Genomic DNA, 27,972 nt, shown 5'->3' with positions numbered 1-27,972 from the left:
AGGCACACACGGTGTCTTTTGACTTTCTGAGAAACCATCTCAATTAAGTATGGTTCTCAACTAAAACAAGGCTTTGAGTAGCTGGATTTGGGGAAAGAAAAAGGAGATGCTTGGCCTCCAATTAAATAAAAGACTGCAGTTCAAACAAAGGGACTCAGGAGGCAAAACATTGTGCTTCCTTGGAGTCTCAGCTTTAAGGAAAGAACTGTCAGGGCAAGCAGCAGATTGAAGAAGGATTTAGATACTTGGGAATAAGTCACTGGATCACCTTGATATTGCCTCCAAAAAAGAGAAAATATAATTGATGCAGTGATAGGATTTGGTTAAATGGAATATTTAATAATGTGGAAGGATGATCACGAGGTATTGTTAAGGGTTCACAAGGAGGTTTCTGACTAGAAAAAACAAATATAAACACAGGAAAATGAAAAAGCATAAATGCTAATATTCTATTAAATTTAGGCAGTAGAATGAGAAGTGATTTTTAAAATTATTTTTTATAATGAAAATATTATTTTGTGATTTAAAACATTTTAAAAAATGACAGCTGAAAGGACCCACGAGAAAGATAGGTAGGGCTTTGTTTTACTGTGCTAACTTGAAAGAGGGAGCCATCCTCGTTTTAATCGAGGAAGAGCCAACAGTGGTTTATGTGCCAATCCATTCTTTCTTGGGAGGACTGGCTGAGGTTTGCGATGTTCGGTCAGATTTGCCTAAAACTTATTTCGTTTTTGGTTTCTGCACATCTGTGTCCTCTTGCTCTGTGTACACACAGCAGTCATTTAGAATTTGTTCCTAGTCTTTAAAGTACTTTCTTTTTGGGGTTGGTGATGACGGTAGTGGAGTATCGTCTACACCAGGTGACCTTGGCAAGTAACCTTGGTATGTTTCTCTCATGGTTCCATTGAGTTCCATCAACGGAGCACTTGCTTTATTCCAGGCTCTGTCCTAGGTCCTGGGAAAGGCGGGCCCAAAGATGCAGACTCCATGGAGGAGACTGCATGTCAGGGAGAGTAGTTTTTTCCTTGTTCATATCTCCTCCATATATATAAAATATTTTAGTATCTATTTTTGTTCTTTTTTAAGAGACACCAGCACTCAAACATTCTGTAGCTTTCTCCTTGGTTCTAGTCTGGCCCGCATTTTGGGATGAAGGCTGAGAGGGCAGAAGCTTCTTGTTCCATGTTTTAATTATGTCCATCATTGTCTGGCAGTGTTGTGGACCCAGCTATGATTCTAATTTTAATAGCCAGTGAGCATGGATTTCTGGTTGCCAGCTCTTATTAATGGTGCAGCTTGTTCCTAGTTTATCTCTCAGATTTGTGGAGTCAAACAAGAAAATCAGAGAACACAGGGGGCCTAATTGAGACTTAGTTTTTCCATTTTCTGGTGGATTTGTATTCTGTGTGTATGGTGGTATTGCTGGCAATTTGAGACTTTGCCCCAGGAGTTAATGGGCTCTTAATGTGTGAAAATGACTTTGTGTGTGTGTTTAAAATGGTTAATGTTTTTTTCCTGTTCATGAGCCTGAGAACACCTATGTTATATTCCACTCAGAGGATTGGTCCTGGTGTTCCTTTTGGTTACCTCTGTCAGGAACAGCTGGTCCATTATTAACCTTCGTGGCCTATTAGCCATTTATGTATTAAACACATCCAGAGTCTGACTTAAAAACAAAATTATGCATTAACAAATTATAAGTACAATTTACTTTATGGTGTACTGTTCTTTGAATTTTTTTAAAGACCATTTTTTAGAGCAGTTTTAGGTTTAAAACAAAATTGAGAGGGAAGTTACATGCACCGCCTCCCCCTCATTCACCATTATCAGTTATCAGTCAAAAGAGGGGTATCAGGGGTGTCCGTCAAAAGAGTTTCTACCAAGAGGGAACCTATAATGACATATCATAATCACCCAAAGTCCATAGTTTGCCTTAGAGTTCACTCTTGGTGCTGTACAGTCCTGTGGGTCTGGGTAAATGACGCATGTCCATCATTATCACACAGAATATTTCACTGGCCAAACAGTTCTCCATGGTTTACCCATTTCTCTCTTCCCCACTCCCCACACCTCCCCCATCAACCACTAAGCTTTTTCAGCGTCTCTTACAGTTTCGCCTTTTTCAGAATGTCGTGTAGTTGGAGTCATGGGGTGTTTTTCAGATTGACTCCTTTCACTCAGGCGTCTGCATTTAAGCTTCCTCCACGTCTGTTTATAACTTGATAGTGGATTTGTTTTTAGTGCTATTTCATTGTCTGGGTGTATCACAGTTTGTTTTTTCATTCACCTGCCTGACTCTTTTCTTATCTGAAGTGTGGCCTGAGTTTCTCAGGATGCTCTTCTTTCAAGTTCAATAAGAAAATGGACCCCAGCCTTCCAGAATCATCTCTATTCTTTCCGTCCCAGGCATGAACTTTTGAGAGAATCGGCAAAGGACAGTAGTTGGAAATTACTGGGATTTTGCCAGAACTCTTTAAAAAACAAAACAAAAGCCTAATACAACTTTCCAAATTGTATGTTGTCTCTTTTTTCCATCCTTTAACTTTTTTTTCCTGTGTCTTATAAAGAAAGCCTTTTGTAAGTAAATATATTGAAAGTTTAAAAAAATCTATTCTAATAGTTTTGTTGTTAAGAAAATTTCAGTGTGGTAACATTTTTTAATGTAATTTAAAAATGCTTTCTTTACTCATATATTTGGGTTTAAATATACCATCTTATTATTTTTTATATTTGTCTTATCTGTTCTCTTCCCCTTTTCCTTTCTTGTAAATAGGGTGTTTTTATTATTCTACTTTTCCTCTCATTAACTTCTTAGGTACACTTTTTTTTTCTTTTTACTTTACTTTTAATGGATACCCCAGAGATTACCACACACAGTTAAATTATGAACTGTTTTATAAATGTGTACTTTTTATTATTTTCCAGACAACACAACAGCCCTAAAAGACTTTAAACATATTTATCCCCCTCTTGTGTTTTGTTGTCATACATTTTATTTTTTTAAGTTATTAATAATTTTTATTGGAGTATGATTGTTTTACAATGTTGTCTTCGTTTCTGCTGTACAGCAAAATGAATCAGTTATATCCCCTCTTTTTTGGATTTCCTTCCCATTTAGGTCACCACAGATCCCTAAGTAGAGTTCTCTATGCTATACAGCAGTTTCTCATTAGTTATCTATTTTAATAGTATCGATAGTGTATGGGCTTCCCTGGTGGCTCCTGGTAAAGAATCCATCTGCCAGTGCAAGAGATACAGTTCAGTCTTTGGGTCAGGAGGATCCTCTGGAGAAGGAAATGGCAAGCTTACTCCAGTATTCATGCCTGGGAAATCTCATGGACAGAGGAGCCTGGTGGGCTACAGTCTAGGGGGTCACAAAGAGTCAGACACAACTTAGCAACTAAACAATAACATCAGTAGTGTATATATTTCAATCCCAGCCTCCCAGTCCGTCCCCCGGTATCCATATGTCCATTCTCTATGCCTGTGTCTCTGTTTCTGCTTTGCAAATATGTTCATCTGTATTATTTTTCTGGATATCATATATTAAGTGATATTATGTATTTGTTTTTCTCTTTCTGACTTACTGTCATACATTTTAACACTACACATTTCTTAGCCTCCCAAAGGCATAATTATTATGATTTTACACAGTCACACTCCATGTAGATTTACCTGCTTACTGATTTTTTTCTGTTGCTCACTCCCCATGTTTGCCTGAGATCCTTTTTCTTTGGCCTAAAGAATACTTAGCGTTGGTTTCCAGCAATAAACTCTGTCTTTCTTCATCAGGAAAATGCCCACTGACTAAAATAAATTGCATTATTTGGGCTTTGTTTTTGAAGGAGAGCCAGAAAAATGGAACTTAAACTTGACAGTTAGTTTTTCTTTCAGTACTTTCTAGCCCGAGTTTAAGTTTCCCCTGCTAAATAGCAAGGGAGAGGATGCAATTTTATTTTTAAATCTGTATTACATAACAAATTGCATGGGCACTATTATGCCAGGCACTTTGGGCAATGCAAAGACAAGGAAAAACAGAGTCATTGCTGACAGAGAACCCTGCTATTGAAGGGAAGAAAGGTGTACATCTTTTATCTAAGGGAGTAAACCCAGGAGGGAGGGAGGAGGGAATTGGTGGGTGTGCAGTTTATCAACATAAAGGCTCCAAGTCAGGATGTCAGTGTGAAGAGCGTACCGGGTTAAATTCCTGTCCTGGTCACATACGTGGCATCACTGACTCGGTTTTTCCATGAGAAAATGGGAACACCCTTAGTGCCTGTCCTCTGAGCTGTTGTGAAATTAGGTGAGTGTGACCCAGAGAAAACCCTTGGTGAATGTTTACCATGAATCACTGCAATTATTCCCAGGCTTTAGAGGCAAGAGAGATGGAAGAATGTTCTTGACTAGCTCCAACTCACGTATCAATAGATTCTTTAAATCCTGAACACCAAGGGTCACTGTGTCGGATAGGGAGAGACTGCCAAGTTCAAGACTGCTTGATGGGCAGACGGTTAAGCATGAGGGTTGCCATCTGCATTCAGTGCCCAAGAACTGGAAATTCCAGCTAGTTGTAAATATTTATTCTTGTACTGCCTGAGTGAGTGTTCCTAGGCTGGCAGGAATGTTTTCTCTAGTGAAGAAACAAAGGGGATGGTGTATGTAGACAACGGCCTGCTCTTTCAAGGGCTGTCAGAAAAAGGATACAGAATTGAGCAACTGGATTTCTAGGTTTCCTTTTATGTTGTTGCTGGTTTTTTTTTTTCGGATCTTTTTATATTCAAATAGGCTTACCCAGTGTACTGGTTTTCCTTTCTTCCCCCCTCATCTTGGACTTGCTTCTTTCTCTGTAGGAAACCTTAGGCAAATGATTTCTCTGTCTCTTATTTTTCTATTTAAAATGGGAATTCAAGTGGTATATTTTCTTTTTTTTAGCATTAAATCAGATAATGGCTTGTTAAACTATGGGATGTAAAAACGTAGGATATGAAAGTGATGCTTACTGGCTAGGTTCAGAAGTCGTGGTAATTTGAATTTCCCAGCCTTCCTTTAGAGTTTCATTTTGAGAAAGGGAGGGAAAAGGTATTTTATGTACATTTAAAAATGATAAACAAGGTCCTATCATGTAGCACAGGGAACTATTAATATATTCAATATCTCGTAATAAACCATAATGGAAAAGAATATGAGAAAGGAAGTATCTGTGAAAATGAATCACTTTGCTGTACATCGGAAACCAGCCCAACGTTGTAAATCAGCTGCATTTCAATAAAAGGGAATGATCATATTAAAAACAACCACAATCATTTAAAATAGTATAAAGCATTACTTTAGCTGCCTGCTTTGACCAGAGATTCACAAATACAAAGGGTTGGTGTTGATCAGGCAGAGGGTTTGGGGTGTCTCAGCCCTCTCTCCCTCCTTTCATGAGATTAGCTAGATTAAAACCATACTGTAATGTATGGTTTTATTGATGAATTGATGAATCTGAAACCAGTATTGTTGTGGTTAATGTCTATATAGTAGAATGATTCTTTGTTAGAAATTCTTAATCTTTTCCAGAAACCACATTGGAGACCTCGGTCCCAGGGACAGTTCTCTCTCTCTCAACCATAGTGGACTCTGTGTTGGAGACTGAGTGGTTTTGCTCTGTATAATCTGCTGGGAGAATCTTAATTGTGAGATGATGAGCACTGGCATTCTGTCTGTGAGGACAGTACCACTGCTTCTGCTGAAAAGGGAACTATAGTTACTGAATTTTTTTTTTTATCAGCTACAGGATGCAGCTGTCTTGATCTACGTTGTCTGAGAGCAGCTCTTTTCAGAAATTTAATATAGTGAGGGCGAGTGGAGGCAAATACCAGCTGTACAGTTAGCTGTTGACTTTTTGGCTTTTCAGATTTGCCCTTAACTTGCCAGTTGACCGTCTCTTAGAAAACAGGGATTACTGTCCTAAGGCCTTGAGATGTTAGCTAAACTGGCATGTATCGAGCCCCTGACTTCTGCTATGTGGCCACTGCATGGGGGTCATTTCAGGTCAAGTTACTTAATTTGCAGAGTGTGACTGTGGGTTCTGGGGAACTTGCCGTATGGTGAGAAGCCGACTCTGTAAAAGCATGCTGACACACGAAAGGCCAGATACTTTGAGCAATGCTTGTGTTTAAGGTGGTGGTTGTGTACAAAGGAGCCAGGCCTATGAAGAAGCCTTTAGACATTTAATGACATTTCAGGCCATTCTACTTATTGTCATACTCCATGGTTTCATTCAGTTAGTCAACAATCTTTTGTAGAGCAGCAGCTGTGTGCCTAATACTATGTAAAGAAGAAAGGTGTGTGCCTTTCAACAGCTTACTCACCGAGATGGAGACACATGTGCAAATAATGACAATTTAGTGGCATAGGCAAGTGTTGTAATAGAAGTGTGCATGAGGAATTGTAACATCAGAAGATAAGGGTACTCAACCCACGACAATATACCTAGAAAATAAGGACAGATGTATACATTTCTATTTAAAAAAAAATTTTTTTTTAAAGACTCTAATTTCTTTCAAGAGTATATTTTGGTCTTCTTGTCCAAGACTTTCTCATGAGGTTTCTGCCCAGGGAGCCCCATGTGTTTTTTTTATACTAAGGTCTTCTCAAACTTTTGAGTCTACGAAGAACATGTATTTTCCTTGGAATTTTGTTTCATTTGGTTCAGTAGCAAGCTTATCAGAAGGTTCATTGTTCTGTAATAGGAAAGGTACAAGAATGAGGCTTCAGTGTCTCACTTCACATCAAGTGCAGGAGTTGGAACTTTGAATCTCCAAGAACTAGCAAAAGGAGCTGACATAACCAACAATTAGACCTTTGTCTCATAAACATCTGGTGAAATCTCATGTAAATAGTAGAGATAATGATTGTACATGCCCAGGCCTGCACTTGACATCTACTAGTGGGGCTCAGTACATCTTAGCTACTGTTTTATGGTTGGAATTTGAGTTCCATACACTCCTTTTTTGACTTAAGCAATAGCAGTCTACTTTCTGTAAATGCATGTTATGGAGAAAGTGAACCAGTGTTTGCCACATATCTGCCATGTCCCAAACACTGTCTAGGTGCTTTGCATCTGCTTTTATCTAGCAAGCTTCATGGCCCTGTGAGAAACAGGTATTAGAATTAACATATATTTCTGTATTTTGTTGAAAGCTGTGTCAGCCATGTATGTACCATTATTATAGGTACCACTAAGAAAGCAATGAAAACATTGTGAATTATAGTTGTTAGATACAGCCCAATTTCAGACATGTTAAAGCATTTGAAGTGTGACAGGTGATAGAAAAGTCTGGGAAACAGATTCTTGGGATCTTGGGACTGGGTATACCCTCCCTCCCTAACACACACATACTTAGACATGCTTTCTTTTTTTTTTTTTTTAGTAGCCTTTACTTTTTTATTAATGAATTTTTTTGTTTGGTTGCACCACGTGGCATGCAGGATCTTAGTTCCCCAACTAGGGATTGAACGTGTGCTCCCTGCAAGTAGAAGCATAGAGTCCTATCCACTGGACTGCCAGGGAAGTCCCTTTCGTAGCCTTTAAAGGTGGGATGGTTTGACACAAGCAATTTATTTAGCAAACATTAAAGGAACACCCATTTTGTTTCAATGTCTGTACTAGGCACTAGAGATACTAAAAGAAAACACACATTATATACAATGGAATACCACTCAGCCGTTAAAAAAAAAGAATGAAATTTTGCCATTTGCAGCAACATGGTGGACTTGGAGGGTGTTACGCTTAGTGAAATAAATCAGACAGAGAAAGACAAACACTATATAAATCACTTATATGTGGAATCTAAAAAAATACACCAGACAAGTGAATACAACAAAAAGGAATCAGACTCACAGATAATAGAGAACAAACTAGCAGTTTGGAAGGGAAGCAGGGAGGAGCAAAATAAGAGATGGGGAGAGGGAGGTAAAACCATTGGGTGTAAGATAGGCTAAAAGGATATACAGCCGATATTTTATAATAGCTGTAAATGAAAAGTAACCTTTCAAAATTATATTAAAAAAACAAAGAAAACAGACACACACCAAAACACACAGAAACAGAATCATCGCTCAAGATGCCGGCATTTTATAGGAGGGGTGCATGTGTGAGCCAGATGTTGGAATATCCTCTGTGAAATGGCCATACAGGGGACTTGAAATGGGCTTTTCTTTTTTTCTTGGGACGGTGTCTCTACATTCAGAAAAGGCTGAGTCTATCGGTGGATGATAGAGACGGGGAGTGGGAGGTAAAACTATTTTCTGCCCCTTTAATCCACATCCTTACTGGCTTCCTCAAAAAGTGCATTCGAGAGAAACAGAATCAATATTATGAAAAGAAGCTTGTTTTCTCCATGAATTACCAGTGCTGGATGTCATATTTTGTTTTTTTAAAGCCAAAACTCATATTCAGACAAAGTTTAATATCTTTCGGTTTTGGCCTGGCTTCTCCATCCTATGTTCATGAGACTTGTCTCTTCATCTGTTATAACCCAAGTGCCAAAAGCATATACACTGACTGTTAAGGAATTATATTTCAGTCAGCAGTAGGCTTTATTGTACACTAGTTAATTTCATTGTTTTGATCAATTGTGCGTGCGTGCTCAGTCGCTTCAGTTGTATCCGACTCTGTGTGATTCTATGGACTGTAGCTTGCCAGGCTCCTCTGAAAATGGGATTCTCCAGGCAAGAATACTGGAGTGGGTTGCCACGCCTTTCTCCAGAGGATCTTCCCAACCCAGGCATCGAACCCGAGTTTCTTTTGTCTCTTGCATTGGCAGGCGGGTTCTTTACCACTAGCACCATCTGGTAATTGCTTATTCCTCACCATTTCCTTGAGGGAGAGACAGCTGTCATTTCTAATTTCCCTATTAATTTTTTTTTTTTGTAACAGAAGAAACTTTGATTTAGCCACAGTTTGGGCTGAGTCAGGGGCAGGCTGAAACGACCAAACATTAAAATGGCTTAGGGAAAAAAGTACTAGGGAAAGAGGTGGAGGAAGTGTTTGGTTTTTATAATCATTTATTTACACAATAAGTAAGTGTCTTTTGAGAATGATATGAAACACAGAAGCCATACAAGAAAAATTAAATTACTTAATATGTATATGAGCCAGAAAACACCATATACAAACCAAAGACAAAATAATAACTGGGAAAGTTGCAATATAGGGTTAATTTCCTTTAATAATGAAGGATTTTTGCAAGTTAATTAAGAAACCAACCATCCAAAAGAAAAATGGATGGTTTGTGAATAAGCGCGTGCACAGAAAAGAAATCCTGAAGGCTCTTAAAGGTATAGGGATTTTTTTTTGTAACCTTGCTCAAAATAGAAAAATTCAAATTGAAACCTGCACTGAGATGCAATGTTAACCTCTTAGACTGGCAGAGAGAGAAAGGTATAACTCCACTCTTGTGTTGTAAAGGGAATAGAGAAGGTGGAACAGTATCCATTGCAAATGGGTGTCCACATGAGCCCACCCCAGTGGAGGGCCATCTGGCATGGACCAAAATACACGTGTTTTGACCATGGAGCCCACTCCTAGGAATACATCTTACATATGTTCTTTTTTAAAATTTACTTTATTGAGGTATATTGTAAATCAATGTTGTGTTAATTTCTATTTTACAAGAAAGTGTTTCAGTTCTCTCTCTATATATATACACACACACATTCTTTTTCTTATTCTTTCCCATTATGGTTTATTACAGGATATTGAGTATAGTTCCCTGTGCTATACAATAGGACCTTGTAGTTTGTCCATTTTCTATGTAGTAGTTTGCATCTGCTAATCCCAACCCCCCAATCCACCCCTCCTCCACCTCATCCTACGTATATCCTTACATACATCCTACATACGTGCAGAATGGTTCAGGTAAATTATTCATTGTAGCATCACTTGCTAGTAACAAAAAGGTAGAGGCGACACAAATGCCCTTCAATAGCGAACTAGTTATGTAAGCTCTGGAACATCCATACAGTGGAACAGTATGCATTTATCCAAACCAGTGAGTCAGCTCTTTATGTGCTTAACCTCAAGATACATTTTTAAACAAAAAAGTGCAAGGTACAGAACAGTATGGACCTAAACTGTGCTACCATATTGTAAAAAAAAATTGTAAAGAATGAAAGAGAAGGTCTGGAATAGGGTGAAGAATATATGTACCTACCAGATTGGTGTAAGTGTAGACTATTCTGGAAGAATCCATGGGGAGTTGGTAACAGTTAACACTGGAAGGAAAATGAGAAGCTGACATCATTGATTAGTGAGGGGCAAGTACTTTCAGAGTTCTCTTTTGCACCTGTACCATGCACTGTGTACCACATATAGTCTAATTCTAATGGCATAAATTCAACTAAGATTTTTATTAAGTGACACTAATTTAATCAGATTTGGGAAGTTCAGAGAATTTGAGTCAGAAAGATCAGCTTGAGCCTACTTATTTCAAGGTCATGTGTTTTTATGAAATTATTTTCTGTCCACACTTCTAAAAAAAACCATTCTAAAGCCTTTATTTAGCATCATGTAGACTATTTCATTATAATACTTGTTAACTTTAAGACAAATATTAAAATAACTTACTGGCAGCTACCAAAGGCCCTTTGGAACAATACCTCAGCCTCTGGTTGGGTGGGTCAATACCATAAGATTGATTGTCTGCATGCATGCTAAATCGCTTCAGTCCTCAGTCGGCCCACCAGGCTCCTCTGTCCATGGGATGCTCCAAGCAAGGATACTGGAGTGGGTTGCCATGCCCTCCTCCAGGGGATCTTCCTCATCCAGGGATCGAACCCACATCTCTTACCTCTCCTGCATTGGCAGGTGGATTCTTTACCACTAGCACCACCTGGGGGGAGGGGGAGGGCGGGGTTGCCTGGTGGCTCAAATGGCAAAGAATCTGCCTGCAGTGCGGGAGACCAGCGTTCAATTCCTGGGTTGGGAAGATCCCCTGAAGGAGGGTGTGGCAACCCACTCCAGTATTCTTGCCTAGAGAACCCCCATGGGCAGAGGAGCCTGTGGGCTACAGTCCATGGGGTCGCAAAGAGTCGAGCTCGACTAAGCACACCGCCTGGAAACCCTACCATAGGATTAATAAACCCCAATTAAAGGATCAAAGCTACTGCACAATAAGTCTCCATACATATCTTAAGTACACAGGTACCTGGAAAATTATAAATTCACAGGACCTCCTTTTATATAGTTGGATACTTCTATCGTGTCTTAAGGCAAGCTTATGATTCTTGCAGTCTTTTTTTCGTGATGAGAGTAGTCCCAAGGCTTTTTTTTTTTTTTTTTGTGGGAAAGGTTTCCTAATGAGCAATAGGTCTCACTGAGTGAGGTTTAGGGAACCCTGTCGTTTCCAACAGGGCCAACTCCTCCTGTAATGATGGGGGCTGAGCCCTTGTAAGGCTGGGCGGTGTATTTGATTGTGAGCTGGCTCCAGCTGTGAACTCAGAGAGCCCCCCTGACTTACTCTCCTCACTTCCGTTTTTTGAGAAAGCCGGTTGGTGAATCAGCTCAGGGTTGATGTCAGCAGCCTGGACAGCTTGCAGACACACACGCGCTCCGCAGCTGGGCGGCCACGCCCTCCTCGCCTCCCTCCGGAGCCAGCTGGTTCTTACCAGCTCTGGCAGCTTTATACCGCATTGCTTGTGGCTTCCTGTGCCTGTTACCCTGCACGCCCAATTCTCTTAAATTCTCTTGCTTAAGGCAAGGATTGGCTAGCAACCACACCTTGGCTTAAATGTGGCTGGTTTTTTAGCCCTTGGGATTCAGTTTTGAAATGAACTCTTAAGATCAGGATTAGCAAATGGCATGTATATATACGCTATAGACAGATGGCTTCCCTGGCCCGTAGCTCAGTTGGTAAAGAATCTGCCTGCAGTGCAGGAGACTCGGGTTCGATCCCTGGGTCAGGAAGATCCCCTGGAGCAGGAAATGGCACTCCACTCCAGTATTCTTGCCTGGAAAATCCTATGGATAGAGGAGCCTGTCAGACTTCAGTCCATGGGGTTGCAAGAGTCTGGACTCGACTTAGGGTCTAAACCACCATGTATAAGACTATAGCAACTGCTTTGACTGGGGCTTGAGATGCTTAAAGGAGAAACACCATGGCCAGCTAACCTGTTGTTGTTCGTGGCTAAGTCCTGTCTTCCTCTTTGCGACCCCATGAACTGTAGCCCGCCAGGGTCCCCTATCCTTCATTGTCTCTGGGAGTTTGCTCAGATTCATGTCCATTGAGTTGGTGATGCTTATATAACCTGGGCTGATGTTTATATAGAATCTTAAGTAAGGTTGCAGTTGAAACACAATTCTTGAATTATTCTGTGCTTGGACCAATCTAGGGTGGGTTGAGGGTGTCTTTCAAAATAATACTCTAGTGGTTTTGGCATGTTTGGGTCAAGTTAATCCTGAGAGCTTCCTGAGGGTGGGTGAGTTTGTTCCACACGTTTTGCTATTGGCTTGCAGCTCACCTGGGAAATGCATATTTTAGTGTTCACTCAACTCTGCTACCTCTGTTGTCTGGCACTGGGGTTCCCAGGGACCTTGAACATCTTGGCATCTTGACATTGTACTTCTGTTGCTGCTTCCATCTCCTGACCTCTAGAAAGGAGATCTAGAAAGCATTAAGGCTGCAGTGTCTTAGCTGCAATCATTGCCAGTGTCTTAGTGGCAATCATCGCTTGCCAGTTGATGATTTAGATTTAAATGTTAGCTCTGTCCCCTAGTTATGCAATAGAAGCCCCTCTTTGCTTCCCTTTCCTATAATCTGGGCTGGGCGGGAGAAGTTAAGAAGGAAGATTGACAGAGCACTTAACAGTCAGAAGCTTAGGAAAAGTTTGGGGAATTTTTGCCTTCAGGTTATTTGGCCCATAGCCCTTCTTTATGTATTTGTTGTCCTTCCTTTAAAAAAAAAGACTCAGGAAGCAAAGAAAAATTAAAGCATAGTACAACGCACATGCATAACCTACCACCTAGATTGAACAATTATGTTTTGACATCTTTGCTTTATCTGTGTTTATGTGTGTGTATGTGTATATGTATATTTCCACTCCACGTTTCTTTCTGTAAGACTTCCCTCCAAATTTGTTAGAACTGCCAACCTTTCTTTTAAAGGTTTAGGAATCATCGTCTTCTCAATTTCCTCTTTTTTCTTTATGTTTGCAAAACTTTTTCCTGAGTAAACTTGGCTGCTGTTTCTCATGACCCCTTTCTCTGGATTGTATTGAAACAAGAATTCACACTCAGAAAAATAAAGTCATTGTTTCCTATCAGCAGGGACTTTAACGAAACTTTCCCCTTTTATTGGCGGTGGGATTTTTTTTAAGGGAGAAATCATCTTGTACAGGAATTCTTTAGTATCTGAACTTAGGAATTAAATAGATTCAGGTACATATTTTGAGGAGGTGGGGCTGGTAACCATCATTATCTGAACTCTCATTTAGATCTGAAGTCCAGGAACCACATAACTTTGGGTAACAAAACCTTTCTTATTATCTGAATTCCTTTTCTCTAAACAGAGGAACCACATAGATTCCAGTATCAGGAGATACTTGTATGGTAAGGAGGAAAGTGCTTATTTTTTATCAGAACCCGGTCTTACATACCTACGTAGACCTATCAAAGGTCATGAAATTTAATTTGATGTTGGCAGCTGGGAGAGTGGGGGAAACAAGCTTGAGATAATATCATCATCCTTAAATAGTTGTAGTTATCTCTTTATTTGTGACTGTAATTCATTTGAGATAGACCTTTAGTGGAAATTGAATTTGTGTTTTTTTAAGTAGTCACTGGTCTGTTGGGATCTGAAATATTTTCTAATAGAAAACAAGGTTATTGGCCACAGTTGAAGTATCTGGTATTTACATAATCTCTCATCTTTACCTCCGGGCAGCCATCCAGCCTGGGTGCAAGATCTGCCATTGAGTTATGGGTCCTCTGGCTCCTGCAGTCTGATGGACAGGGCAGAGCAGCTCCCTGTGGTCATGTGATATCTTTGTATTGAGTTTACAGGGTTTGTCAGTATCTGTAAGTACAGTGAGTCTAGACAGCAAGTGATATGACACAGCAAAGAGGATTAACTTGGATGGAAACTAGATCAAACCTGATCTTTTTTTTTGAAGTTTTGTGGTAAAATACACATAACATGAAATTACTATTTTAATCATCTTTAAGTGTACGATTCAGAGGGATTAAGTCTATTCCCAATGCTGTGAACCTTTATCATCCATCTCCAGAACTTTTTCATCATCCCAAACTGAAACTCTCTGCCCATTGAATGATAATGACACATGATCTTTGCTCCTCTGTCTCTGGTAACTACTGTTCTACTTTCTGTCTCTGTGAATTTGCCTATTCTATGTGTGTCTTATCAGTAGAATCATGTAATTTTTAATCTTTTGTGTCTGGTCTGTTTCATTCAGCATTAACAGTTTCAAGGGTCATCCATGTTGCAGCATGTATCAGAATTTCATTCCATTTTAAAATCTGAATAATATTCCCTATATGTATAAACAGCATTTTGTTTAACTATTAGCCTGTTGATGGGCATTTAGGCTATTTGCACCTTTTGACTATTGGGAATTGGCTGCTCTAAACATTGGTGTACAAGTATCTGTTTAATTCCCAGATTTCAATTATTTTGGATACATATGCATAAGTGGAATTGCTGACTTATATGAGAATTCTTCATTTAACTTTCTAAGAAACAACTACAGATTTTAAGTGAAAGTGAAAGTCGCTTTGGCCACCTGATGGGAAGAGCTGACTCATTTGAAAAGACCCTGATGCTGGGAAAGATTGAGGGCAAGAGGAGAAGGGGACGACAGAGGATGAGATGGTTGGATGGCATCACCGAATCGATGGACATGGGTTTGGGTGGACTCCGGGAGTTGGTGATGGACAGGGAGGCCTGGCGTGCTGCGATTCATGGGGTCGCAAAGAGTCAGATATGACTGAGCGACTGAACTGAACTGAACTGAAAGTCGCTTAGTCATGTCCGACTCTTTTGACTGTACAGTCCATGGAATTCTCCAGGCCAGAATACTGGAGTGGGTAGCCTTTCCCTTTTTCAGGAGATCTTCCCCACCCAAGGATCGAAGCCAGGTCTCCCACATTGCAAGTGGATTCTTTACCAGCTGAGCCACAAGGGAAGCCCATGAATACTGGAGTAGGTAGCCTATCCCTTCTCCAGTGGACTTTCCCAACCCAGGAATCAAACTGGGGTCTCCCGCATTGCAGGCGGTTTCTTTACCAACTGAGACATCAAGGAAGCCCACAGTTTTAAAATATATTTTAAATGTAATTGTGACATCATATTTTTGTGTGAGTGAAATTTGATCAAAAAATGTATTTTAGTTAATAATACTGTATCACATGTTAATTTCCTGTTTTTTTTTTTTACAACATAGTATTTCTGTATATTCTCAGAATTGGATTAGAAGTTTCAAACCTCAATTTTTTTTTTTAAATCACTAGATAGTAAGCTTTCTAGCCTTTTAGCAGTAACACTAGATGTCTGAATAAGTGGAACTGTATCAAAATTTTGAGTGAATATAAATTAGAAATTTAGTATTCTATTCATACTTAAACAAGTGGAATCAAAATGTCATAAATTTTTTAGCTAGACAAAAATGGAGAAGTTTTCTAAAATATATATTACATTATAATACTATTTATGTATTTGTGTGTACAAATGCTTTTCTATTACACTTGATAAAAGCTTGAAAAAGAACAACAATGAAAGAGAGACAGAGAAACTGGAGAACGTAAATGAGATGGGAGTGCTAAACATGAAACAGAAAAAGTGAAACAAACAACGAAAGTAAAAGATGATCATATAGTCCAGTTGTTTTTAAACATGGCTGCTCATTAGAATCACATCTGGAGCTTTGGAGAAAATAACAGTGGCTTCTGTCATCTTGGGGAGGTTACTTAAACCCCTTTGAGCCATGGTTTGCTCATCTGTAAAATGGAGCTAATAAGAGCTACCTTAGCATCAAATAGATTTGTATATTCGTGTTGCATCATTTAGCTGAGCATTGATGATGACGTTTTTTTAAGTCCTTTTTTGTTTACTGGAGCTGAGTAACAACTGGTCAACTCAGATGGAATAACAATTAGTTTCCATTGAATTTAGCAAATGTGTTTTTGAAAACCATCTTTAAGTGATAGAAATTTTCACAAATGTGGCATAAGAATTCTTCCTACTTTCTAAGTATTGGATGAGATCCGGAGGGAAGGTTCAGTTGGAAGGGAGACTTTTGATTGTAAGGTGCTTTCTCCTTAACCCTATCAGGCATATTTGGCTACAGAGGGGAGAAAGAAGGGTCTTATGGAATCTGACTGGGTGATGCCAGGAGCCAAGGGGTTAAGTTGAACCATTTTGGCAGATTGGCAAAGGGCATTCAGGCTGGGTAATTAAGACTTCATTTCAGGAGATCACTGATGCATCAAAGTTGTTAATTAGTTTTATGAAAACAGATTGTACAACCACGGGGAGATTGTAATTGGGTAGTAATTGAAAATAACTCAGTGCTAAACCTTAGTTGAGGAACCAGTGGGAGTAACTTGGAAGGAGAAAGGGAGCTGGGGGGTCTGCAGGTGGTGAGGGGAGAGAACGAAAAAGCCGTAGTGAGACAAACAATAAGCGAGACAATGTGAAGAGAGATGACCTAGAGTAACCTTATTCTTTTAGAAATGAGGAAACAAGTCTGAAAAGGGACAAGGTTTTTCTAAGACCACACAGCTAGTTATCCATAGGTTTCTTTTCTTCCCTTGCCATGATGTTCCAGGATTGGCATGACTTTGATTCTTAGGAGTTGACTTTGAAGATCATGAAACATGCTGAAAAGAAGGCTTCTGGGGCTGGAGTCCTCCACCCTTTCATGTTTGCAGAGTATCCTCAGGGATGCTGTTCCGTCACAGGAGAGAAGCAAAGTCTTCTCAAACCCTTGTTTTGTTGATTTACCACCCTCGCCGTAACTACATCTTCTGCATCCACGGTCCACCATCCCTGGGGCTGGAGAAACTCTTCAGGCTTCCACAGTGCATCATCCTAGGAAAGGCCAGTCAACAGGGAAGTGAGTTTTGGTTTGATATTAAAAGAGGAGCGTTAATTTTTCATTGGGGTATAGCTGATTTACAATGTGGTGTTAGTTTCGGATGTATAGCAAAGTGATTCAGTTATACATCCACATATATTGTGATATTGTTGTTTAGATCCTTTTCCTGTAGATGTTGTTACAGAATACTGAGTTCCCTGTGCTACATGGTAGATCCTTGTTGATCATCCGCTTCATCTATGGTAGTGTATGTGTGTTAAGAGGGGAGTGAGTTTTGAGCCTCAGTTTCAGGTTGTGATTTGACTGCGCACCCAAAACGGGCAGGTGGATTTGGGGAGCTGGTTGAGGGAGGGAGGGGTGGGTTGCAAGAATAAACTAGAGTTTGCTCTTTCCGGTGCTACCTGGGACAAGTTACATCATTGTTCTCACCAACGCTGCCCAAGCCTCTGTAACCCAGAGACATTCAAGGCCACAAATCTCAGTCAATAGCTTGTGTACCTAATCTCTTTGATTGGTTCCTTGTACTCAGTGGTTCTGGTAAATCAGAAAGGCAAGTAGTCAGCAGTGAAGCTTTAGGTATGACTCAGGTGTCAAGTACGGTGAACCACTTATCTCTCTTTTCTTATCCGTTTGGACCAATAAATACAGTATCTGGAAGGACAAAGTGCATTTGCATGGAAACTAATCAGGAGAACATTTGGGGTTCATTTGGCCAAAATCATTGGGGTTTAGCTGATTTACAATGTGGTGTTAGTTTTGGGTGTAGAGCAAAGTGATTCAGTTATACATCCACATATATTGTGATATTGTTGCTTAGATTCTTTTCCTGTAGATGTTATTACAGAATACTGAGTTCCCTGTGCTACATGGTAGGTCCTTGTTGATCATCTGCTTCATCTATGGTAGTGTATGTATGTGAAGAGGGGAGTCATGTCAAATCGTGTGGTCTTGAGCTTCACACCATAGACCCATATAGATTTGGGCTACTTGGGAAGCTCTCTCCTCACAGTCCCTGCTCCCTCCCCCTTCTTGGTCTGTCTTTCTGTCTAACCCTTATTTCTCAAATGAGTCTTCTAAGTTAGCATGATTACCTCATGGCTATAGAGCAAAAACAACTCTACTATTCAAGTTTCTCCAAAGGAACTTCAAATATCTATCTGGTGGATCCATTGCCTTTACTGGCCAAGTTTTCCCAGAGGCCTTTAAGTCAGTATTTGCCTCGCTGCAATAAGTTGGGAGGACTGTTGTCCTTTTGTACCTGTGAACGCTTAAGAAAAGTACAGAGAGGTGCTCAGTCAAGTAGATGATTTTCCAGCTGTCCTGTTCCATGGCTATCAATAAAAATAAGAACTATTACAGCCACATTTTCAAGTTAACAGAGGGAAAACACACTTACCAGTGGTGAGTGTGTTTTTAAAATAACATTGTTTTTCTAATTATAAAAATTAACGTTCCTGTAGAGGGGCTCTGTATCAATATAGAGGGATGGGATGGGGCGGGAGATGGGAGGGAAGTTCAAAGGGGAGGGAATATATGTATACCTATGGCTGATTCATGTTGAGGTTTGACAGAAAAAAACCAAAATTCTGTACAGCAATTATCCTTCAATAAAAGAATTAATTTAAAAAAGTTAATGTCCCTGTAGAGCATTTGGAAAGCTTAAAGAAGAAAAAGGAATAAACTAAGTTACTCAGGATCTCTTTTGTGAATATTTTGATAAGTTTATGTTCAGATCTTTTCCAGGAGGATATAGCCTGTTTCTGTAGACATCTGGCTTTCTTGTTTAGAGCATTTGTCTTCTTTTTTAGTACCTGAATCTTTTTATAAGTGCTCTTTATTTGCTATAAACTCAATACTGAACCATGAACTTTCTGAACTGATAAAGAATTAATTATTACACACATCCTGAAGCCCCGATTTCTTTTTTTGTTGTTTATTATTTTTGGTTGCACTGGGTCTCCCTTGCTGTAAGGGGGCTTTCTAGTTGTGGTGAGCGTGGGATACTCTTCGTTGCAGTACTCTGGCTTCTCATTGTAGTAGCTCCGCTTGTTGCACAAGCTCTAGGTGCCTGGTCTTCAGGAGTTGAGGCTCGCAGGCTCTAGAGCACAGGCTCAGTATTTGTTGAGCATAGGCTTTAGTTGCTCCACAGCATGTGGCATCTTCCCGGACCAGAGACCAAACCCACGTCCTCTGCTTTGGCAGTGGACTCCTATCCACTGTACCACCACGCAAGTCCAAGCCTCAATTTCTTGTTAGAGAAAGCACAGGTAATACAATGTTTGAGTTTCAGTGTTGCAAACCAATTTTGATAGATATTGTCAACAGACAAGTAAAGGGAGGAAAGAAGTTTCTAGGGGCAGTTTTTTCTTTTTCTGATAGGCAAAAAAATGCAGGTAACTCTAGAGAAATCTGGAATGCAACCAACTACTGTGTATCTTGTACCTAGTAACAGATATCTCTACTTGGTAGCAAAACTGATTTTCTAGAAAGATGCTTGTCAAACAGTCGATTGTGAGCGCTATTGTGGAGATGCTAAAACCATTCCTAGTGGCATTTTCCCATTCACTCGACTCACTGCTAATGATTGGACAGCACTGCTTCAGCATTCTGTCTTTCCAAATTGTGTTGGGAATCATGTGCTTAATTTCCACTGATAAGATCCTTTGGTAAAAATGGGGGGGAAATTAAATAATGAACTGAGTTCAGGAAACAGGTGGGTGGACTTCTTAGTCTGTTGGCATGTGACTTGTGGGTGGGAATTTCTTTTTAAAGCAAGAATAGTGCACTATATATTGGCTGACTGCATTATCCGAGTACTGGAGTGTAGACAAGTGTTCTTTGTCTAATTGAGTTCATGAATGGCCATGTGCATTTTCAAGGAGGAGGGGCGCATGCCAAGGCCTAATGAATTCAGATCTTCAAAGCATATCTATAAGGGCTTCCCTGGTGGTCCAGTGGTTAAGACTTGCTCTTCCAGTGTAGGGGGTACAGATTAGATCCCTGGTCAGAGAACTAAGATACCACATGCCTCAGGCCAAAAAACCAAAACATGAGACAGAAACAATATTGTAACAAATTCACTAAAGGTGTTAAAAATGGTCCACGTTAAAAAAAAAAAAAAAAAAAACATATCTGTAAAGCTTGGCTGTGGATCAGAAGGGGACTGGTGGGAATGCATGTTATCCAAATCTTAAGCTTGCACTGGCAGCAGAAGCAGGATGTTGGTGGTTTGTACAGGGGACAGATGCTTTGGGGACATTAGACGTGCCATCATCAGAGGTCTTCAGAATCTGCACTCAGTTGCAAGAATTTATCTGGGCTCAGAGGTTGTAAAAGAAGCAGTTGTGCTTTTCTTTGTACATTTTACCACTGGTCAGCGTCAGGCTTTGAGATGAGGGTCAGTGTCCTCCTGATTGAGGAACTTGAAAGTGTTTCGCTTGACATGCATGGAGTCAAGTCATGAGGTTTATAATGAGGGTGATTAATAGCTCTGGGAAGAGCACACATCATCCCTTGAACCCTGCCCTGTGTCATCTGGCCACCTGGCTCCCGGATATCCCTCCCAGCCAGAAGAGCAAATAAAAAGATAAGTCAACCGACTGGGAGATGCCACCAGTGCCTGCCACATTTCTAACCTATGGTGTCAAATGACAAGGGCAAGTAGAGATAACCAGCTGGGCTGAGTTGAACATTGGCTTTCTCCCAGGATCTGTGTGCCCTCTTGGGCCTCAGTTATTTCACCTGCAAAATGGGGTGATACTGCTTGTCACTTCTGCCCATCTTCCATGTGCATCCTGGTACAAGCCACAATTATACCTCACTTGGGCACCATGGCATCATCCTACCTGGTCTCCACACGGTTGAGTCCCAGAGCTAGTTTGAAATGGAAATCAGGAGATGTAGGGTCTAGTCTGAGTTTTGCCACTTCCTGGCTGAGTGCCCTGAAGACAGTCACTTATCTTCTCTGGGCCTCTTTCCTTACCTGTAAAGAGAACGGTATATTCGTTTGCAAGGGCTGCTGTGATAAAGTATCACAGACAGGGACGCTTAAGCATCCGAAGTGTATTTTCTCACAATTCTGAAGATTAGAAGTTTGAGATAAAAATGTTGGTAGGGTTGATTCTCTATGGTGTGCAGAAGATGACCATCTTCTCCGTGTTTTCGTGTGGCTTCCCCTCTGTGTGTCCGTGTCCTCATCTCTTCTTACAAGGACATTGTTCACATTGGATGAGGGGCCCAGTTGTACCTTCATTACCTCTTTAAGGTCTTGTCTCCCAAAATAGTCATGTTCTGAGGTATCAGGAGTTATGAATTCAACATATGAGTTTTAGGGGCACACAAATTCATCTCGAAACAGACAAGAATATGCTGTATATTATCTAACCTATTTCCAGTGGTACAAAATTATATTGTAGGTTGGGGATCTTCCTTTTCACTTTGTTGTCCAGTTACACTCCTGTGAGGTAACAGCTTGATATACACATAATTCCTCATTTTTAATCTTCATACATAATCCTCAGGTGTATTTTGAAGGGTTTATGAGTCTGTGTGTATGTGTATGTATTGCTAGATAGCAATAATGTAAGTTATGGACTGTCAAAATGGGAGAATTTCTCTATAAAATGTTAAGTGGAACAAAAAGAGTCTGGAAAGGGCTTTTAATTTCATTTTTCTCTATAATTTTTTAATTAAAAATTTTATGTTTATGTTTTCAGTTGAAGTAGAGTTGATTGACCATATTCTGTTAGTTTCTGGTGTGCAGCAAAGTGATTCAGTTATATATATATATATATATATTCCTTTTCAGATTCTTGTCCATTATAATTTCTATAATTTTGGACTATGTAGTTCACAATGGTTTGTTTCTTCCCACAGCTGGACACTGACAAGCTGGCTCTCCCCATGAGCCCCAGTCCGCTCAGCCCCAGCCCGATCCCCAGCCCCAACACGAAACTTGAGAATTCCACGCTCCTGACAGTGGAACCGTCCCCTTTGGACAAGAACAAGGGCTTCTTCGTGGATGAGTCTGAGCCCCTCCTTCGCTGTGACTCCACTTCCAGCGGGTCCTCCGCGCTGAGCAGGAATGGCTCCTTTATAACCAAAGGTACAGATGGCTGGCAACCCGCATTCGTTCTTAAGTCTCCTCCAGAACAGCCCCTGGGATCTCTCCCTCTATCAGTTCCTCGTTCCAGTAGGAGTAGGATCAGCTGCATGACCTACTCTGGCCTCTGAGGTGAGGCTAGCCTATGAGAAACTACATCATTACCCACCCGGGACCTGCCTGGAAAATCTTTACAGCCCCTCCTGTCTGGCTGGGAGCCTGTGTCCAGGAGTATCAGTCACCCTTAGTCCTCATGATGTTATCAAGTGTTTCGGGGAAAGTCCGATAACGTGTAGTCTGGCAGGGTTTTCTTTTTTCCTTTTTGCAAATTATTTACCAGGCTTGTAGAACACAGGGATTTAAAGTATAACTTATCTTGAGAGTCTGGAGTATAGGTTTTATTGACTCAAATTAAAATTCACTCTATTAAGCTTGGTTGCAAATAATGTTTTAAAGATTCTGGACTGACGCTTTTGGTAAATAATCTGCTACTTGCAGTTCTGAATAGCAGGGTAGGGAATTAACAGGTATAGTATATTGATGACTGACTTTTGTTAGAAATTTCCTAGTTTGGGTAACACCAGTTATATTTTACTGAAAGGGCTATATTTTATGTTATAGTTTACATATTTATAAAATATATTCTATTTTACATGTTTATATTTTATATAGTCATATATTTATTCTTATAAAGATTTATATTTTAGTTTGTAATTTGGTACATATCATCTTTTAGAGAATACATTTTAATGGTAATAATAGTTTAGTTTCTTACCCCATTTTAAGATATGACCCAACAAAGCATTATTTTATTTATGTGCCTTGGCTCTTAGAAGTTTACTTTTAAAATATAACAAAGTGAAAGTCGCTCAGTCATGTCGAACTCTGTGTGACCGCATGTACTTCTCCAGGCCTGAATGCTGGAGTGGGTACCCTTTCCCTTTTCCAAGGGATCTTCCCAACCCAGGGATCGAACCCAGAACCCAGGTCTTCCATATTGCAGGTGGTTTCTTTACCAGCTGAGCCACAAAGGGAAGCCCAGGAATACTGGAGTGCATAGCCAACCCAGGAATTGAACCGGGGTCTCCTGCAGGCAGGTTCTTTTACCAACTGAGCTATCAGGGAAGCCCAAAATATAACAATGTAATTAGAAAGTCAGATGAGCTGATTATTAACTTGGAATGTTTGTGGGGGAAAGACTGGGCTGATCTTTGCTTCCTAACACACACTACAGATGGGGAAAGTAGTGACATTTCTTTCTTTTAAGTTTTTTTAAGTATTTCAGCATCCTCCTGAGTTTTGGAAGAACTTAGAAGTCACTTGAGTCCAGGCAAAATGTCATGTTCCATTAACAACCCAATCAAGCATATCCTTAGGCCAGTCTTGCTTGTTATCTTATGCACAATATTGGCAAAACCCACCGTGGTGTTTACAATGTGCCAGAGCTTCACTCCCTCACCTTGTCGGGGATGGGAACAGCCTGGGGAGGGGATCACTGTCACCTTAACCCTCCTGTTCCCTAACGCGGTCCCTTTACAGCTGTCCTCTCCCCTCTCTTCCCTGCAGAAAAGAAGGACACAGTGCTGCGGCAGGTGCGCCTGGACCCCTGCGACTTGCAGCCTATTTTTGATGACATGCTCCACATCCTGAACCCTGAGGAGCTGCGGGTGATTGAAGAAACTCCGCAGGCCGAGGACAAGCTGGATCGGCTCTTTGAGATCATTGGAGTCAAGAGCCAGGAAGCCAGCCAGACCCTCCTGGACTCTGTTTATAGTCACCTTCCCGACCTGTTGTAGAACATGAGGAATACTGCACTCTGGAAATTACTCAATTTAGTGGCAGGGTGGTGTTTTTTTTTTTCTTTTTTAATTTTTATTTTTTTGGTGTGTGTGTGCGCGCGTGTGTGTTTAACGGAGTATATGGCCAGTGTTTTGAGTTCTTTCTTTTTAAAAACCCATCTGGGAAATTAGCATATAAGCCTTTTCGACTGTTTCAGAATATCCACCACTGAAGTTTTTTTTTTAGGTTCCCTATTTTCTCTGTTTTGCCTTTGTATGTATTCTCAAAATTGTTCTGTGCACTTTAAATTCACTTAATGAACCACAAAGGCAGTGTGGCTTTTCTCACACACTGGATTGTGAGGCTCTTAACTTCTCAAAAGTGTCATGGCATCTTATGAATGCTATAAGCCGTCTTTGTGTCTCAAAATCCACTTCTGCTTTTATTATTACTATTTTATTATTCGTCATTTATGGATTTTCTTAAGGGTTCGAGAAATGTAAGACCCCATTGAGTTACTGTAATGCAATTAGATTTTGAGTTATCTTTTTAATATGCCTTTTTGGATAGTTCATGTTCATGGCTGGAACTTGACCACACTGTTGCTGATTGTATGGTTTTCACCTGGACACCGTGTTGAATGCTTGATTACTTGTGCTCCCCTTACGCTAATCTGCTCTGGGCTGGAGACATGAAGTCCTCACAAGCCATCACGACTTTACTATTCGAGTGGCTTGACAACCAGGCCACCAAAGAACTTGAACTTCATCATTTAGGGATTGAGCTGTTCTGGAACCTATTGCTGCACTTTGGAAAGTCACAATTGAAGTGCTGGTGACAACCGGCACCTTTTCCAAAGGGAATTTGCCCAGCTTTGCTTGACAAGATGTCTTGTTTTTTATACACACATAGTCAATAGGTCCAGTCTGCCCTCAAGGCCTTGGTCTTGGTGGGTTTCCTTCATTCAATCACTTTAATTAAAAATGGCTGCAGCTGTAAGAACTCTTACTGATATATTTGCAACTCTGCTCCCATTTATAGACGTGCTGTCTGATGCTCAGTTGATGGATTCTAGCAAAGGTGGTGTGGACTCCCTTTGTGTGGGTGGGGTTTGTGGGTATAATGGTGAGGGACTGATATCAGAAAAATGCCTTCAAGTGTACTAATTTATTAATAAATATTAGGTGTTTGTTACTTGAGTAGTTGAAGTATATTTTTAATCCTTGTCTTATCTGTGTGTTCAAGGCAGAACTCTTTGATCAGTCTCTTGGAAAAGTATATTCTAAAAACTTAAGCTTTTCTAGGGACTTCTCTGGTGGTTCAGTGGTTACAAATCCGCCTTGCAATGCAGGGGACCTGGGTTTGATCCCTGGTCGGGGAACTAAGCCCCCATGCTGCAACTGCTGAGCCTACGTGTTCTGGAGCCCGTGGGCCACAACTAGAGAGCCCACTCGCCACAACCGGAGAGTCTGCGTACCTCGACGAAAGACCCATGTGAGGCAGCTAAGACCCAACACGACCCAAGAAGGAAAGAAAAAAGCATTTCAAAAATTAAAAAAAAAACTTCAGCCTTTCTAATTTGTGAATCATGCATATTAGCAAAGATTTGTGTTTGAAAAGGCACCTGGAAATTTCATAGACAAAGACTTCCAAGCATTGAAGGTGACCAAGCGTTTCCTAGTTTTGTGGAGATGAATCTGAGGCTTGTGCTTTTGAAATTGTCTCTACTTTAAGAAGTGAGGATTTGGAGGTGGAGAGGTTTAATTGCTGACTAGGCCTTGGACTCTATGCTTCTTACTCATTTCCATCTAGGAAACTAACACTCGTGGGCGGATCTATACAAGTTCACAGACTTCTATATGAAGCCCCATTGCCCCTGAATAACTATGGGGAACTTTCTGGGAAGTATGGCATCTTATGTGGGTGGGACATATTACTTTCCATTTTATCTATTATGTTATAGTTTACATTTCCCGGCATATCCCCCTTAGCTTGGGAACCCTGGCTCTACGGAATTCTCACAGTCAGAACCCTCAGCAACTTTGAGTTCCTCTTTAAGTAAGAAATCGGAAGTAGATACCCAGTCTGAACACTTTGACACCCATGTCAGTGACATGAAAGGGGTTTTCTGCTTTTGTCTACTTCCACGTGGCTGGTTTCTAGAGAGCCATCCTGGGATTTGGTTTCATGGCTCTTGGGCCAGGTTTCCCTTCCTCTTTTGTCAACAGAGCACAGAAACTCTTCACAAAAGGAAAAGCTAAACCAGAATGGGTCCTGGATGGTAGTAGAGACAGATTTTTGTTTGTTTCTCATAAAATTTCAGGAGCACTGTTTACTTTATGTGGGGGTGGAAGACATGAATGAATGAGTCAGCATTGTGGTTATTAAATTTGTAAATTCTTCATAGCTTGGGGATGCTTTTGTTTATTATTTCCACAGCTTTATACTTTATTGTGGAGAAGGAAATGGCAACCCACTCCAGTACTCTTGCCTGGGAAATCCCATGGATGGAGGAGCCTGGTAGGCTGCAGTGACTTCTCACATTTATCCTATAAGATAGGAGCTATTATGCCTTTTTATAGATGAAAAGTAGGCTTTATTTTAAAGGCTAAGGAACTTGCTTAAGGACCAACAGAAGAGCTGTAGAGATCAGACTTGAACTTGAATCTGGAGACTGTTTTTTCAGTACTAGAACCTGAACCAGTACACGTTTGTCAGAGATCACGTGATGAAATGTATCTGGGTTATAGGGGAAAATGCTATACTTAAGTTGAATGAATAAGGTGGCTCAGATAGTAAAGAATATGCAGTGCAGGATACACAAGTTCGATCCCTGCGTTGGGAAGTTCCCCTGGAGAAAGGAATGGCTACCTGCTCCAGTATTCTTGCCTGGAGAATTCCATGAACAGAGGAGCCTGGCGGGCTACATTCCATTGGGTTGCAAAGAGTCAGACACGACTGAGTGAGTAACAATTTCACTTTTTCACTGTAGGGAAAAATGTTATACTTAACCTGAATAAATAATTATGAAAGTATAGTGATAGGCTGACAGCTCTTGGTGACGCAAGGGGAAAGGAACATAGGAATTGTGGTTAAACAGAAGTTTAACATTTTTTAAAAATTAATTTTTATTTGAGTATAGTTACTTTACAATGTTCCCTGGTAAAGCGTTTGCCTGCAATGCGGGAGATCCGGGTTCAATTCCTGGGTAGGGAAGATCCCCTGGAGAAGGAAATGGCAATCCACTCCAGCACTCTTGCCTGGAAAATCCCATGGACGGAGGAGCCTGATAGGCTACAGTCCATGCGGTCGCAAAGAGTCGGACACGACTGAGCCACTTCACTTTACAATGTTGTTAGTTTCTACTGTACAGCAAAGTGAATAAGCTATATGTATACATATACCCCATCTTTTGGGGATTTCAGAAGGTTAATATTGAATTAATACGACATATATAGCTATTCTTAAAAAAAAAGCTAAGGCTAGTTGCACTATTAAAAAACAGCTTGTTCTGGTCAGAGTTAATGATAATATGATTCGTATACTACGTTGCTCACCTTGGAGGTTTTCTCTCTGGTTGGAGCTGCCTTACTTTGAGGGGTCTGGGAAACTGGAAGGTCTCCAGTGTAGGGATGAGGGGAATAGACAGGAGAGTAAGAAACAGGAAGGGGAGCAATTGTTGGGAAATCTACACTTGATGAAGATCCATGGAGGCAAGAGAAACACTATCTTGAGTAATCTGAAAGGCTAAGGAAGGGACAGTTTATTTTTCTTTAGAGAGTCATGCTGTTTCCTGTGGGCCAATTTAGGCTAAATGCAGGGGAGCTTTGAAACAATTAGAGAGGGCTGGTTTTTCAAAGGAGAGAATGGTTCCCACTCTCGGGAGACGTTGGCTGTGCCTCAGTGCTCCTCTTGTGTAAGCAAGCATTATCTTGGAATGAGCAGGTTGTTAACAAGGCAGATTTCCAGACAGTATGATTCAGGAGATTTGTGGTGAC

The 27,972-nt window shown here is 40.5% G+C and overlaps 1 protein-coding gene across 1 annotated transcript in view; it reads left to right on the top strand.

Moving 5' to 3' along the window:
- TNFRSF21 (TNF receptor superfamily member 21) overlaps positions 1-25,173 on the top strand; it is a 63,904-nt gene extending 38,731 nt beyond the window's left edge. The window contains exons 5-6 of the mRNA XM_027524260.1: positions 21,970-22,198; positions 23,762-25,173. Coding sequence (XP_027380061.1) covers positions 21,970-22,198; positions 23,762-23,991 — 459 coding nt within the window. The 3' untranslated portion in view covers positions 23,992-25,173. The remainder of the gene's footprint in view (positions 1-21,969; positions 22,199-23,761) is intronic.
- Positions 25,174-27,972: the final 2,799 nt, after the last annotated feature.

The sequence above is a fragment of the Bos indicus x Bos taurus genome, chromosome 23, assembly GCF_003369695.1.
Source record: "Bos indicus x Bos taurus breed Angus x Brahman F1 hybrid chromosome 23, Bos_hybrid_MaternalHap_v2.0, whole genome shotgun sequence".
Lineage (NCBI taxonomy): Eukaryota > Metazoa > Chordata > Mammalia > Artiodactyla > Bovidae > Bos > Bos indicus x Bos taurus.
Note: the sequence above shows the minus strand (reverse complement) of the source record. Positions and strands in the feature narration are given on the sequence as shown.